The following is a 16420-nucleotide window of genomic DNA, read 5'->3' on the forward strand; positions in this document are numbered from 1 at the left end:
CCTCAATAACGTTAGTTAGCTCTCTGCTAACCTTAGTTCTCTCCCCAGTAAAGTTAGCTAGCTCTCTGCTAACCTTAGTTCTCTCCTCAATAACAATAGCTAGCTCTCTGCTAACCTTAGTTCTCTCCTCAATAACGTTAGTTAGCTCTCTGCTAACCTTAGTTCTCTCACTGATAACATTAGCTAACTCTCTGCTAACCTTAGTTCTCTCACGGATAACATTAGCTAACTCTCTGCTAACCTTAGTTCTCTCACTGATAACATTAGCTAGTTCTCTGCTAACCTTAGTTCTTTCCTGGATAACGTTTGCTAGCTCACCGCTAATGTTAGCTAGCTCTTCACTAACCTTAGTTCTCTTACTGATAACATTAGCTAGCTCTCTGCTAACCTTAGTTCTCTCACAGATAACAGTAGCCAGCTCTCTGGTAACCTTAGTTCTCACCTGGATAACATTTGCTAGCTCACCGCTAATGCTAGCTAGCTGTCTTCTAACCTTAGTTCTGTCACCGATAACGTAGCTAAGCTAACTTGCTAACTAATCTGTTGCTGCACAGTTTACAGTCATCCTCTAGCCCATTTTGTTGTTGGACTATTCTCAGCGGTGAGGTGTTTAAAAACTCCAGCAACACTTCTGCAGTGTCTGATCCACTCGTCTCTCCTGTGGGTTCTTGGCTATTAAAGAACAGTGTAAAAGGAGGATATAATAAAATATGCAGAGAAATTTCTGACCGATCGTCCACACCCCTAGACGTTCTGAAATGCACAATGTGGATTACCTTCACTGTTCTTGCTGAAGTTGAGCTTGATGAGGGACTTGGCGTCGAGTTTCTAAAGGGGAAGAGAGAGGCCAATTAGTGACAAGGCACGGAGTGTGTGTCAGTGTGTGTAAACAGATTATGTCTCAGTACAAGTGTTCACACAACCCACTGAAAATGATCCTGTCACTCCGCAGCATCATTTTAGGCTGAGTCACATCCACACACGCTCTGATATACACGATGACATCTTCAAAGGTGTCATTACTGCCAGCTCATTAAGTCAGCTTTCAGATTGTTCAGTCAGAGGCCGGCCTTCACTCTGGATCTGTTCCCTTTACTAATTAGATCAGGGCGGTGGGGCTGGAGAGGTGGGCCGTATGGCTTTTTACAGTAATCAAAACAACAACATTATGCAGATATAGGGCTGCACAATATTGGGAAAAAAATATTGCAAATGTTCCTTTTTCAACATTATACATGGGTTGGACAATGAAACTGAAACACCTGGTTTTACGACCACAATAATTTATTATGGTGACAGACAGTTCTGGTGGAAACAGTTAAGTCGAGGTGCACATTGAATTCTGCCGTGATTTGGATACAATCCGGGTTAGCACCCGAACATCCCTTTCAGACAGCTTCCTCTTACAGCGTCCACAGTTAATCCTGTGGGATGTGGTTCATCCTTCTTGGTGGTATGCTGACGTTACCCTGGATACCGTGACTCTTGATGCATCACAAAGACTTGCTGTCTTGGTCAAAGATGCTCCAGCAAGACGTGCACCAACAATTTGTCCTCTTTTGAACTCTGGTTTTTCACCCATAATGTTGTGTGCATTGCAATATTTAGAGCAGAACTGTGCTCTTACTCTGCTAATTGAACCTTCACACTCTGCTCTTACTGGTGCAATGTGCAGTTAATGAAGATTGGCCACCAGGCTGCTCCAATTTGGCCATGAAACCTAAAATCCCACACTAAAATGACAGGTGTTTCAGTTTCATTGCCCAACTCCTGTATATTGCAATATTAAACAATGCAGGTCCATGACATCAACAGCCCCGCCCCCACCTGCGTGCTGTCTTGCATCTGGACCGATTAAGAGCAATTAAGAGAGTCAGCACCGAGTTCAACTCAAAATCAGAGGAAAACAGCAAAACAACAGTAATCGGCCCTTTAATCAAGCATTTAAATGGCTTTTTAAAAGGTAATTAAGAGCATTTTTCTGGGATTAAAAGCGTGAAATCAGCTGTAACTGGAAATATCTAAGAAAAACAGTGCTGGACTGAGGTGCACAGCTTTCGACACCGGTTACCCCCTCCCCCTCAGGCTTCTTGCGCACGCAGCAGGAGCCTGTCACTTACACAGATACAGAGACAGCACTGTGTATCTACTTCTTGTGTCAGGAAATAAAACCATTGCAACATGACGCTTTTGATTTAATTGTGCCCTGCGATGTGACTATTGCGCATGCGTACATAGCGATAATAATGCTTAAACGATTTATCGTGCAGTCCTAACGCAGACTAATATAAAACAACATTAAGGAAGCCTTCTATAAAACCTAGGCTGCAGCCTAGAGACTAAATGAATCAGCAGAACACTGTAGAATGTGGGTCAGAGTTTGACTGCATCAAAGTTCTCACATTCATCTAGATCTAGAAGCAGTCAGGCCTCTGATGCTAATCGGCTGTGGCAGGTTGGAGCTGATGCTGCTTCAGCGTTCTTACTCTGGGCGGGTCGATAAATACCACTCTGTCCCGGTTCTGAAGAATGAAAAGGTGCATTCTTGTGCCTAATGATCTCTGCATCACCAGCTAATGAAGACTGCTCAAACGTCTTCTCCAATCTAGCCAGTCACTTGACACATAAAGCCCTGCTATCTCAGGCAAGACTGTCTCTAGCATTTCTCAGAGTTTCAGTTTAAGAGAGATTACTGTAATTACTCTGTAACTGCTAAGAAATATTTAGCAATTTCTATGAATCTCAAAAAAAGAAAAAGGAAATGCTCAATCCAAAACTGATAGGAATTACTCCTGAAATTAACTACACAGGCAATGCTATGAAGTACTCTGTAACTGCTATCAGTAAGTAAATGCCATTAATTATTTGGTACCTGCTAAATATTACTCTGTAACGTGTACAAATTACTGTACAGTTCCTGCTACAAAATTACTCGGTAACAGCTACAAGTTACTTAGTAAATGCCATGATATACACTGCTAACTACTATGAATTACTCTGCACCAGCTACAAAGTACTCCGTATCTGCTGGGAATTACTGGGTAACTTACCTAAAGTATACTTATAATTGTTATGAAGTACTCTGTAACTACTACAAATTACTCAGGAACACTTTGAATTACTCAGTAACTGCTACTGATTACTTGGTAACTATTTTTTATTACTCTGTAACTGTTAGAAATTACTATGTACCTGCTACAAAATACTTTGTATCTGCTAGGAATTACTGGGTAACTCACATGAAATATACTTGTAATTGTTATGACGTATTCTGTGACTGCGACAAATTTCTAAGTAATCACTACAAGTGACACAGAATCAGCTACTGTTTACTCTTTAACTACTATGGACTACTCTGTAACTGTTAGGAAATACTATGTACCTGCTACAAAATACTCAGTATCTGCTAGGAATTACTGGGTAACTTGCATGAAGTACTTGTAATTGTAATGAAGTGCTCTGTAACTGCTACAAATTTCTCAGTAATCAATACATATGACACAGAATCCGCTACTGTTTACTCTTGAAATACTATGGATTACTCTGTAACTATTTTGGATTACTCTGTAACTGTTAGAAATTACTATGTACCTGCTACAAAGTACTTAGTATCTGCTAGGAATTACTGGCTACCTCACATGAAATATACTTGTAATTGTTAAGAAGTGCTCTGTAACTGCTACAAATTTCTCAGTTATTACTACAAATGACACAGAATCAGCTACTGTTTACTCTTTAACTACTATGGACTACTCTGTAACTGTTAGGAATTAATCTGTACCTGCTACAAATACTCAGTATCTGCTATGACTTACTGGGTAACTTGCATGAAGTACTTGTAATTGCTAGAAAAAAAATCAGTAACCACTATGAACTACCCAGGAACTGTTGCAAATCAACCAACTGATTACTAGGTATTCACTACAAATTTAGTGCTATGGAATACTCAGCAACCACTTCAAATTACAGCAAATTACAGCTACTAATTATTTGGTAACTACGGAATATATCTTGCAAACTGATGATAACTTCTCCTTAATTGCTACACATTATTTTTAACTGTTAGCAGATACTCGAAAACACCAACGGGAACTGCTATTAATTACTCAGTAACTGTGACCAACAACCAATGAATAACTCAGGAACTGCTACCAAACATTTGAGGGTAAGAAACTGAAAGTATGGTTCTACATATAGACCTTTAGTTTAAAAAAAAAAGCCAGGAGGAAACATCTACCAGCACTAAGCTTATTTTTTGGCTTATATCCATATCCAGAGTGGCTTAAATGTACATTTGATTATAATGATCATGTTACACATGTAAGAAAAAATAGAATATAGTGTTGCCAGATGAGTCTAAATTGCCTTTCCAAAGACTGTTACTGATTTGGAGTGGTGTGCTTGCTTCGACCATCCAAAAATAGACTATCCTGCTCAAAAACTACTCACACACTCCACTACCCCGCAGGACTAAACACACAGTGCGAGTGTGCTCTGTTTCAGGATCGATCTTTTTCAGGCCTGGAAGGGATTCTTTTTTTTTTTTTTCCTGCTCTGACATCCGATCCAGCATTTTCTGCTGATATCAGCCTGACACCAATAGCCATCAATACAGACATGCCATCCCTACTTTACACTCTGTTGTGCTGCAGAAACTGATGTGATATATCAGGTTTGTGGTACAGGACTAATAATAATTCTGGGGATGGGATTAGTGCCATGTGTACCTGTTAGCATTCACGCTCAGCAGAAAGGCTTAGGTTTGGAAATGAAGAGTGAAATTACTGATGCAGTTTCTGTCCTAATGTTTCGCTCTGAATCTTAATAACACTGTGTAATGCGAAATTGAAAAACCTCAAAATAGAAACAGTGCTGAAGCAGAGAGAGAAAGAAAGAGGTTCAAAATAAATGCTGAGCATCAGCTGATAAATGACGGCTTTCGTAAGCACTCTTAATAAATTTAAGAGACCACTTCAGTTTCTTAATCAGTTTCTCTGATTTTGCTATTTATAGGTTCATGTTTGAGTAAAATAAACATTGTTGTTTAATTCTATAAACTACAGACAACATTTCTCCCAAATTCCAAAAAAAAAAATAATTTAGAGCATGTATTTGCAGAAAATGAGAAATACAAAGAAAACAAGTTCATATTCATAAAGTTTTAAGAGTTCAGAAGTTAATATTTGGTGTAATAGCCCTGGTTTCATGCATCTTGGCACATTCTCCTCCACCAGTCTTACACACTGCTTTTGGATAACTTTATGCCACTCCTGCTGCAAAATTCAAGCAGTTCAGCTTAATTTGACGGCTTGTGATCATTCATCTTCCTCTTGATTTATATTCCAGAGGTTTTCAGTTAGGTAAAATCAAAGAAACTCAATTTTTTAATGGTTTCTTGTTTTAACTTAGACAGGTGACAAGATGGCGGCACTAAATCAGTTTCTTTCACTAAGGAAAGAAGGAGGATTGCTAGGAAAAGGGAACAACATTTCAGGTTTCTGGATGCAACCCCTGATACTATACCAAAGCCAGTTGCATTGCCAGACTTATTCCTGGCTGAAAATGTATAGGATGCTATTGGATATGCTATAAACACTATCCACCCTGATCACAAAATCTGTAAAAACTGAGAAGTTAGAATATCGAAACTGCATAGGATGGATTATCGCAGGACACCATTAGGAACCTCTACATTTTTTAATCACTAATCACTCCTGGTAACATTTACATAATCTTTCTTCCAAAAAGCATTACAATCCAACTCTTAACTTCTGGGTCCAAGTGGATCAGATGCAGCAGTGCTGCTGGAGTTTTTAAACACTGTCTCCACTCACTATCCACTTCATTACTCAGTCCTACCTACCTTTTATAATGGGTTTAAAAACCAAGAGGAGGTCATAATATGTTAAGCCAGGTAGTTGCACACATTTCTGTGAGACACAAATATCAATACAGCTGTTCTAACTCCAACCCAGAGAGCATTACAAGACCTTTAAATGGCCCGTTTTTCTGCTGTGTTGGCAGGATGAGGAGGAATGTGACCGCTAGGAAGGATATCTTCTCACATTCACTGGTTTTCTCACACTCAGGCCCGAGCATGTGGCTCAGCACACAGCTGCTACTGATGCTAACACAGAGGCATGCCTGTCTGAGCTGGAGGTAACAAGTTCAGACATGTCCCCTCCACCAGTCATCCCAGTTACCTCTGTAACCTCCACACTCACTCCCTTGCTCTCTTAGACTGCCTTTTCCTTCCTCTCAAACCAGACCAATCAATCAGGAATGTTTCTGATAGCACAGCCCAGCTGCACACACAGACATACACACATATAAGAACATTGGATATAAGAACATGCCCTGAACATGCCCAGACATGTGCTTTCATGTCCAGAAGCAGGAAGCAGACCAAAACAAACAGAAATGTAAACACACACAAACACACGTGGAGAACATGGATACAAACACAATGTCCTGGAGATACAAACAGATAAAAGAAACCCAGGGACTTATCTCTCATGACGTATTTCAGCAAAGCATCAAAGCATCATGCGAGCAACACGCGCACGCACACGCACACTAGGGTTGCAACGGTATGAGATTTTCACGGTATGATAACCGTCTCAGAAAATACCGCGGTATCACGGTTATCACGGTATCACAGTTTGTTACATATATTATTAAACTGACCCTTAAAGAAATTACAACAAAGGTTTTTTGTTCAATTAACTATTTATTGAAACCTGGAACAATTATATAGATAATGTCTCCTTAAAAAAATAAGCTGTACACCATTAGGTGAAGGAAACCAGGTTTTTCCACTACTCTTAAGGGCATTAAGGGTGTATATAAAAAAAGAAAAAAAAAAAAAAAAAAAAAAAATATATATATATATACACACATACACACACACACACACGTGTCACACATTACATGTACTCTAAAAAGTAATGGTCCTGTATTTAAAATATTCAGTACAATTATTTAAGTTTAAATTATTTAATATCTGATAAACTGAGCCTGGGTCAGTGTCTGATCAACAACTGTTGTAAACGTCCGTTTTACTGCCAAGTTGGTATATAACCAGATACTGCAGAAAGAGGGGATTTATTTCTGACATGATCCTCACAATAGAGATTTCTATTTTAAGGCTTTCACACCGAGTCTGGTTTTAACATATGAAAAACAGGCACGTCAGAATTTGAAAATGAACGCATGTAAATGAATGGCGTCTTTCACATCCAGTCCGGCCAGGACCTTTACAGGGACACGTGAATCCATCGTAGCACGCACTTCACGCCTGTACCTGCGTGCCCAAATTTCGGATAACTCAGCGCTTTTGCGAGCGCTTACCGCATGGGTTGTGCACGACTACAAAGAGGTTTTATTTAGGTTCAGAGTAAAATTATAAACTAAACATATTCTTTGCGCTGCACAGCGGGGTGGTGTTCTCGGAGATGGGAGAACAGGTTTGGCGTATGTCCACCTTTAGCTGTGACTTTACGGCCACATTGATTACAAATCGGATAACCATCCTCGGGTGCGTTCGGCGGGTATCTGAAATAGTCCCACACTGCTGATTTTAGTTTAGCCTTTTTGTAGGCGGACGGAGATTTGTTTAGTCTGATGCACTTTCTGCCGTTCTCACCGCTGTGTGCTGAGGAGCTGAAGCGGAGCAGAGTTGCGCATGCGCGGGTGAGTTTCTCCGCTGGCTTGCCTTTTACCGGTAATAAGCAAACACACACGGTATGATAACCGTGCATTTTAATACCATGGTATACCGTGAAACCGGTTACCGCTGCAACCCTAACGCACACACACGCACACACACACACACACACACACACACACACACAAACCTCTGCTGCAAATGTAAAAGGGTTATTTGTCCTCTGTTCACATAAGAAGCCTCATTATTCAGCTCCAACTGATCTCAGATCAAATTTGGCTATCCTCACTGTGCACATTCAAAAATGTAAGGCTACAAAGAGCAGATAAAAGTGGCCCTTAATCCAGACCACTGCTAATGATCGCTGCTGCAGACCACTGCTACAGACTGCTGCCACAGACCGCGGCTACAGACCGCTGCGGAACATCATGGCTACAGACTGCTGTTACAGACCGCTGCCACAGATCACTGCTACAGACCAAAGCTTCAGACCGCTGCTAAAGACCAAAGCTTCAGACCACGGCTACAGATCGTCGCTACAGATCGTGGCTACAGGCCAAAGCTACAGACTGCTGCTAAAGACCAACGCTACAGACCAACGCTACAGATAGCAGCTACAGATTGCAGCTACAGACTAAAGCTAGACTATAGCTACAGTTTGTGGCTACAGACTGCTGCCACAGACCATGGCTACAGACCGCTGCGGCAGATCATGGCTACAGACCGCTGTTACAGACCGCTGCCACAAAACGCAGAAACAGATCACTGGTACAGACCAAAGCTTTAGACCGCTGCTAAAGACCAAAGCTTCAGTCCGCTGCTAAAGACCAAAGCTTCAGACCGCTGCTAAAGACCAAATCTACAGACCGCTGCTAAAGACCAAAGCTACAGACCGCTGCTAAAGACCAAAGCTACAGACCGCTGCTAAAGACCAAAGCTACAGACCGCTGCTAAAGACCGAAGCTACAGACCGAAGCTAGAGACCGAAGCTAGAGACCGATGCTAGAGACCGATGCTAGAGACCGAAGTTTTGCACCAAAGCTAGAGACCGAAGCTAGAGACCGAAGCTAGAGACCGAAGCTTCAGGCCAAAGCAAAAAATTGCTACCACAGACCACTGCTACAGACCACTGCTACAGACCGTACTTGGAATACTTCATAAAATGCATTAATTACCATTAAAAGTGGACAGTGCAGTGGGTAATGTTGGTGACCGGCAGAATCTGGCTAGAATTGCTTTTGCAAACAGGCAAGCGACATATCCTACACGTCAATGCAGCATTTATTAGCTTCCGTGGGACATGGCAAAAGTCATGGGACACAATAAATCATAATCTACATAATCCAATGACTTTTGGTATGTCAGACTAGTTTCTAAAGAGACTGATACATCAGTGTAAACTATATTTATTCAGTACACTTTAATCCTTCACATTTTCCATCACTGTTCTTATTTATTTTTAGACCACTCTACTTTACAACCCAATATACACACAAAAATATACCAAATAACTCAAATCCTATTCCATTACAGCCGTGTCTGGCCATGCATGCAGAACACACACCTCTCCTTATAATCCTAATGGCCTCTGTAAATTAAAAGTACAGCAGAGTGTGTCCGGTAGACTGATAATACAGCGCTAAGCCCAAACCAGTACTGGAGTCCATCATCCTGCCTGTAGAAACACTTATTATATGATGTAACAGACAATTATTAAGAAAAACCTGACCTATGTGATGTAACTGTGCTGTGCTGTGCTGATCACTGGGTTAACTGTGCTGCCTCTATATTAAGCATATGGAGACAAAAAGGTAAGACAACAAATAATATATGAATATATATTTTAACTATACTGTACAGTAACAGCAAAAGTCTCCCTTTATATTTTTTATGTTTTTAATATTAATATACTATGAAGAAAATACATTTAATAAAGACTGACATGAATCAAAAAAGGTGATGTTATTTACAGAATCTGACTGATTATCATTACAGGATGCATTACTTTAATGCATTTTTTTTCATTAGTTTGTCGCCATTCTTGGAGATTTTTTGTGTTTTATAATTGATCACATCGGTATCAGAATTATATCATATTGACCAAAATTAAGAAAAACATTGAGAAATCAATTTAGGTCATAGCATCCATTCGTACTTGAAAATCTTTCCAAGTAATATTTACTAGAAAGTAAAAAATAATAATACTAATAAATAAATAAATAAATAAATAAACAAATAAATAATAGTGCATCTCAAAAAATTAGAATATCATTCAAAAGTTTCAGTAATTAAGTTTAAAATGTGAAACTCATTATATAAATGTATTACACAAAGAATTATCTCTTTTAAGTGTGTTTTATTATTAATGTTTATTATTAATGTTTAATTATGTCTTACAGCCTGTCATCTGCTGGTGTTGATCCACTGTGTTTTATTATCAAGTCTAAAGTCAGTGCAGTTTTGTTTTCCCACAAAATCTTACAGAACTTCATGCTTCCCTCTGATACTGACAACTTTTATGGAGATGTGGATTTCATTTTCCAGCAGGACTTGGCACACTGCCCACACTGCCAAAAGTACCAATTGGTCTAATTTTCTGAGATACTGATTTTTGGGTTTTCAAAAACAGCTGTAAGCCAATAATCATCAACAATAAAAGAAATAAACGCTTAAAATAGATCACTTTGTGTTTAATACATCCATATAATATATGAGTTTCACATTTTGAACTGAATTACTGAAATAAAGTAACCTTTCATTGATATTCTATTTTTAGATGCTCTAGTAGTACTCAAATACGGTTACTATTTAGACAGCAGTGGGTTTGATACCAAGGTCCACTAACTTGCCACTGCTGGGCCCTTAACCCTCTCTCCCCCAAAATCTTAATATATTTCTATCCCTGTGTTGTTTCTACAAGCCAAAAGTAGCCTCCAGTTTTACAGTACAAGTGTCGATATGCCAACAAACAGACTAAATACAAACTAGCTATTAATAGCACTTCACTGCTATACTGCAGCTTTAATGTTCTCCAGTACAGAAACACACTGTTCAGATCTGATTCTTCGTCTCTGTGTTATGTAACACTCTTCCCTCTCCCCAAGCTCTCAAACCAAGTCCGAGCATCACATGGAGTCAAACGCTCCCTAGTGGCTGAGTTTCTACAATGCACAAGTTTAATCTAATGCTTATTTCTGCTTATTAATATTAATATACTATTAATATACTATATAATTTATCAAATGCTACAATTCCAGGTCCCAGTTTTTATATGTAAAATGTAAATACAATTTAAAAAAAAGTATTAAAAACAATCTGATATAACAAGTGTTTCCATTGAAAGGTGAACCGCATTCTGAATGCAATTCCACAATTTGTTAGGTAATGTGGGATTAATCATGCTACCACATTCCAAGAAGCTTAGCAATCTTAGTGCTACAGATTGTGAAATAAGGAACACATAAGCCTGCTTTCAACTTCCAGGCTCAGCTCACCTCTCCTGAGATGGGGTTGGTTCCAAACTTCTTAATCCATGGAACTATGCTCCTGCAGAGAATTAAAAAAAACAAAAAACGATTAATTTAGTAATTTTATGTAAAACAGAACACAAAGCCCAAGGCCTCAATCTAATTATTACATAAACACAGCTAACACTGCTAACACAAACATTGGAAGACATACATACTGTATATATACACATATATACACACAATCACATTCATAGCAGGGTACATTAGGACTCCACTGAAAAACATTATATAAACCACATGTAAAACACTTTGTAGTTCTATAATAATTACAGTCTGTAGTCCTGTATCTGTTCCTTATCCTGATTAAAAACTCCAGCAGCACTGCTGCTGTGTCTGATTCACTCACTGTACCATCACAACACACACCACCACCACCATGCTAATCAATGCTAATCACTACAGTGCTGAGAATAATGACAACCACTCAAATAATAATAATAATAATAATAATAGCTGTTCCTTCTGTGATGGTCCTGTGGGAACAATAGGGCTGAAAACTACTTTTCATAGTAATCAAATACCAAAATGTTTTGTTTATTATGTAACTAAAATGGGCAATAAAATAAAATTAACTTAAACTTAACCCAACTTAACCTAATAACCTAACAAAATAATACATATAAAAAAAAACAATAGAAAGCCTTAATAAAGGGTTGGACTGTAAACAAATATAGTACTAGTACTGGCAAGCCATGCATAAGAAAGTTGCATACATATTAATTATTTATTTTTTATTATGGATTTTCACTAATTTGTTTTTAAAGACTAAAATAATGACAGCCATACTCTACACCAGGGGTCACCAACCTTTTTGAACCTGAGAGCTACTTCTTGGGTACCAATTAATGCGAAGGGCTACCAGTTTGATACACACTCGTGAAATTACAAATTTTCTCAATTTACCTTTAATTATATGTTATTATTAATAATTAATGACATTCATCTATGTGAAGACACAGATATCAATAGGCAACACTATTATTATAAATCTCTGCAAGTGTTTACATTTTATATTATATTTTAATATAATATTACATATTATATTACATTATATTGTATAATAATATATAAACTATAGGCTCTAAGCTAATATTAATGTAATATAATCTAAAATTACATCAATGCAACTGTGATTTAAAAAAAAAAGAATAGCAACAAAAATGCTATTTTTAGACCAGGCCTGCGGGCTACTCATAAGGTCCTTGCGGGCTACCTGGTGCCCGCGGGCACCATGTTGGTGACCCCTGCTCTACACACAAAGATATGGTGTAGAACCATTTAAACCATCAAAGAACCTTTCAGCTAAAACAGCATCAAACAGCATTTGTATTAAATTTGTCCTAAGATTAAAATCTTTGCTCAGAGAAAATAATAAAACCTTCAAATACAGATTTAAATACATAAGAATATGTTAAAATCCATAATGTTTCTATTGCACAAATAAAATCAACCTACATGAACCAAATCAGTAATTACACTAATTAGGGATGTACCAATGTGGGAAATTCTACGCTAATGCAAATATATGAAATTACACATTTATATATATATATATATATATATATATATATATATATATATATATTTATATTTATATATATATATATATATATATATATATATATATATATATATATATATTTATATATATATTTGTCGATGTCAAGGTACACATTTCTAAACTACAGAAAGACAACATACACCAGTATCACTTTATAACTTTAAAACTAATACAAATAAATGCAAACTAGCTAGTGCTAGTAGTGCAGCTAGTGACACTTGGTCCTTTTTTGCCATACAACAAATACATCAGCAAGTATTGTTTGAAATATCGTCCAAATTGTCTGATGCCAATGATTCTAAGAGATAATCAGCCGATAGCGATAAAATTCCAATATCATTGTGCATCCCTACTATTAACCCCTCAGGTGATCACCAGTATATGTGACCAGAGGACTGATACTGGGATTGTGATATTAGTGTACTTGTACTTACATGAGGTCAAAGACCACGCCTTCAGGGGTGCACATGGGATACTCAAAGGGCTGAAGAGACAAACTGAAAGAACACAAAGACCCAAACACAAGTGAGAACAGGAAACAATATATATATCCTGATTTAGACCCCACAGGATGAAAAGATATCAAATATAGCATAAAGTAATATAATATAAATTATTTTGTTCTAATACAGATCTTCCCCTAAAACGTGTTAATTCCTAGTGCAAAGACATTTGCAAAGCTTTATTACTAATAGACATGTCAATGCAAAATTTAAAATGCAAATTTATATACAGGCATATTTTGTATTTGTATAGTGGGGTTAGTTTATATAGAATCGAGGAATAGTGCTTAAGGTCAGGCTACTGGAGTGAAAAGCGACGGCTGGCTGCCTCTGAATAATTTACTGAAATGTCCTCTACTAGATTCTGCTGATCCGGTAGCCATGTGCATCCAAAAGCTATTCAGCCAAAAGCTATTCAGCAATAAATGACTGTAATTGTTAATAAAAGGACTGTAACTTTTAATAAAAGATCTGTAATTGTTAAGAAGTCTGATATCAAAAGTAGCAATAAATGAAACACACACACAAACACAGACACACCTATCTGTACAACTCACCTGCAGTGATCAAAGGGTAATCGTCTGAAATTAGCCTGTGGGATTTCTGCAGATAAAAGAAAGATCGCACTAAGTGTTAATAATAAAAAAAAAAAAGTAAAAAGGAAAAGAATGTATTGCCATGCTCCAAAAATACACACCTGCTTTCTTGCCTCCATAGAAATGTGTGTACTCTGCACAGGTGATGTACCTGAAAAATAGGAATAGTAGGAATAAAATGAGCAGCACTATTCACCACTCTTCATGAGTGAGCAGAAAGTCATATGTACCATTTATAACAAATAAACTTTGAGATTTAGACTGTAATTTGATTAGTTAAAGCTTAACACTGACATATTAAAAATCTAATTCTTACACATAAAATCAGGAAGGTCGTTGTTTATTGTCCACTAAACAGGCATAATCTCAATAATCTCTGATTAACTTAGTATTGTCCACTCAATTTGTTGACTTTATTAATATTTTAGCTTTTTTCAAAATAAATAACATCTTGCTTAAACAGCTGTGTCAATCAATCCATCATATTTATCAATTAATCAACATCTATTTTACACTGAGGGTGACCCTCGTTTTTAGCTGCCGAGCAAATAGATTAACAGGGATTGACAAGAAAAATAACAAACAAACAAACTAAACGCAACAACAACAAATACACAGCTAATGTACTCAAAGAAAAAGTTAGGTTGAAAAGATACATTCTGTTTTTTAAAGAAGCCAAATGAAAAAGAAAAGAAACTAAAGTGACGCTAAAACAAAATATTAAATAATATATATTTTAAATAATACAAATAATAACAATAATAATACCATTAAAAATAAATAGCAAATATAAACAAACAAGCATATAAACAAATTTGACAAAATATGAATTAAATATCAAGCCTATTGTCTGATTTAATATTTACTAAAACAGTTTATTTAATGATGTTTATCTAACGTTAAATTATTATAAATGATGCAGAGTAACGTTAAATTGAGAGAAAACAGATACAGTACTATCCTAGGAAAAGAGAAACATGGTTATATACATATTTTAACTAAGTTTCAGCTGTTTTATTAAATATTAAACTGAATCCTGATATTTATAGAGTTTTAAGAGTTCAGATTAACCCAGTTAGCTGTTAGGCTGAACCAGCGCAGCTAGTTTAATTCGATGAATAAAACGGATTTAATCCGGATTAATGCAGACTTACATCTTGTCCTTTTGGTGCTGCCGCTTCCCCATTGTTGTTTAATGTGTAAACAGCTCCCAAAGAGAATACACCGATAATTTACACCTAAAAACACACAGTTACAGCGCTATTAGCTTAGCTAACCTAGCTAACTGCTATAGCTACGGGTCCGGGCTAAGCGCTGTACTACAGTAACATTAGTCCGGGTTAAACACAGGAAGGCGCTTTTTGTGTCCCACTACCTTTTTGTGTTCTTTTAGGGTCCTTTGGAAATAAATAATAATATAACAATAAAAAGTCAATAATTAAATAAAAAAGTAAGTAATAACAATAATAATAATAATAATAATAATAATAATAATAATAATAATAATAATAATAAATACTATTATTATAAGCTCATGTTTGCCATCCAAATAATATTTATATTTTATTTTATTTAGCCATTTTTACTTCATTTTTACACATTTCAGAAGGTGTTTCTCTGGTTTGCCCAGTCCACCCCCATATATATATATATATATATATATATATATATATATATATATATATATATATATATATATATATATATATATATATATATCATTGTTCACTGTTCTGGATTATCGTTATTACTAATATTAGAGTACAATTGATTCTATTAAAATAATAATAACTATATATATTGTGAATGTGCTGTGTGTAAAGTGTGTAAATGCTGCATTAAAGAGTGCAGTAAAACCATCTGTTCCAATACTGCTTTACTATTATATAAAAAATAGTTCATAAACAGTGCCAGTCAGACGTTTTATTGTCTTCTCATTCACTGTGTGTTTTTCATTATTATAAATTTAATATTGAAGACCTAAAGATATGCAGGAGCACATTTTGAATTTTTCTTTAAACAAAAAAAAATCTTCCTATCACCAAAAAACAGAAAAAAAAATATTAATTTAAAAATGTTTGTAGTTCATATGATGTTGAGTTATCCATCCAGCAGGTGGCGCTATTACACTGTGGACAAAATTCACACTCCCTGCCTCTGCATTTCTATTGGCCCACATGTCCAACAGGCCTTTTGCCTTTAAATCATTGATTTATTAATTCATCAGCAAAGATTCATAGATAAATTCACCCCATGTCTAAAAGTTAGTAGACACGTGCTCCAAAAACAAAGGCTTCACTAGTAGCACTTGATGCTTGATTATTCTGGATTAATCTTATTGATTAATCTTATTGATTAATCTTATTTAGAAGATACTGGATCAAATCTTGATCACATCCAAAGTCAAACCTTTGCACATGGCTGGATTCATGTGGAAGGCCCCATGAGTGGCATCTGTCTAATGGTAATGATATTCTGCTAATAAAGGGATAATATTAATATCGTCGCTGTCCAATGAAAAACAAGTATCTTTATTTTTGTTGATTTTAGTTTACCACATAGTT

At 36.5% G+C, this 16420-nt stretch overlaps 1 protein-coding gene across 1 annotated transcript in view; it reads right to left on the reverse strand.

The window, feature by feature from the left end:
* Window positions 1-15190, reverse strand: part of ppil2 (peptidylprolyl isomerase (cyclophilin)-like 2) — a 77318-nt gene extending 62128 nt beyond the window's left edge. The window contains exons 1-6 of the mRNA XM_015604496.3: window positions 15011-15190; window positions 13958-14007; window positions 13818-13863; window positions 13192-13254; window positions 11161-11212; window positions 777-828 (exon numbers count right to left, since the gene is read on the reverse strand). Coding sequence (XP_015459982.2) covers window positions 777-828; window positions 11161-11212; window positions 13192-13254; window positions 13818-13863; window positions 13958-14007; window positions 15011-15042 — 295 coding nt within the window. The 5' untranslated portion in view covers window positions 15043-15190. The remainder of the gene's footprint in view (window positions 1-776; window positions 829-11160; window positions 11213-13191; window positions 13255-13817; window positions 13864-13957; window positions 14008-15010) is intronic.
* Between the last annotated feature and the right edge of the window lie 1230 nt (window positions 15191-16420).

Source organism: Astyanax mexicanus, chromosome 22, assembly GCF_023375975.1.
Source record: "Astyanax mexicanus isolate ESR-SI-001 chromosome 22, AstMex3_surface, whole genome shotgun sequence".
In the NCBI taxonomy this organism is placed as follows: Eukaryota; Metazoa; Chordata; class Actinopteri; order Characiformes; family Acestrorhamphidae; genus Astyanax; species Astyanax mexicanus.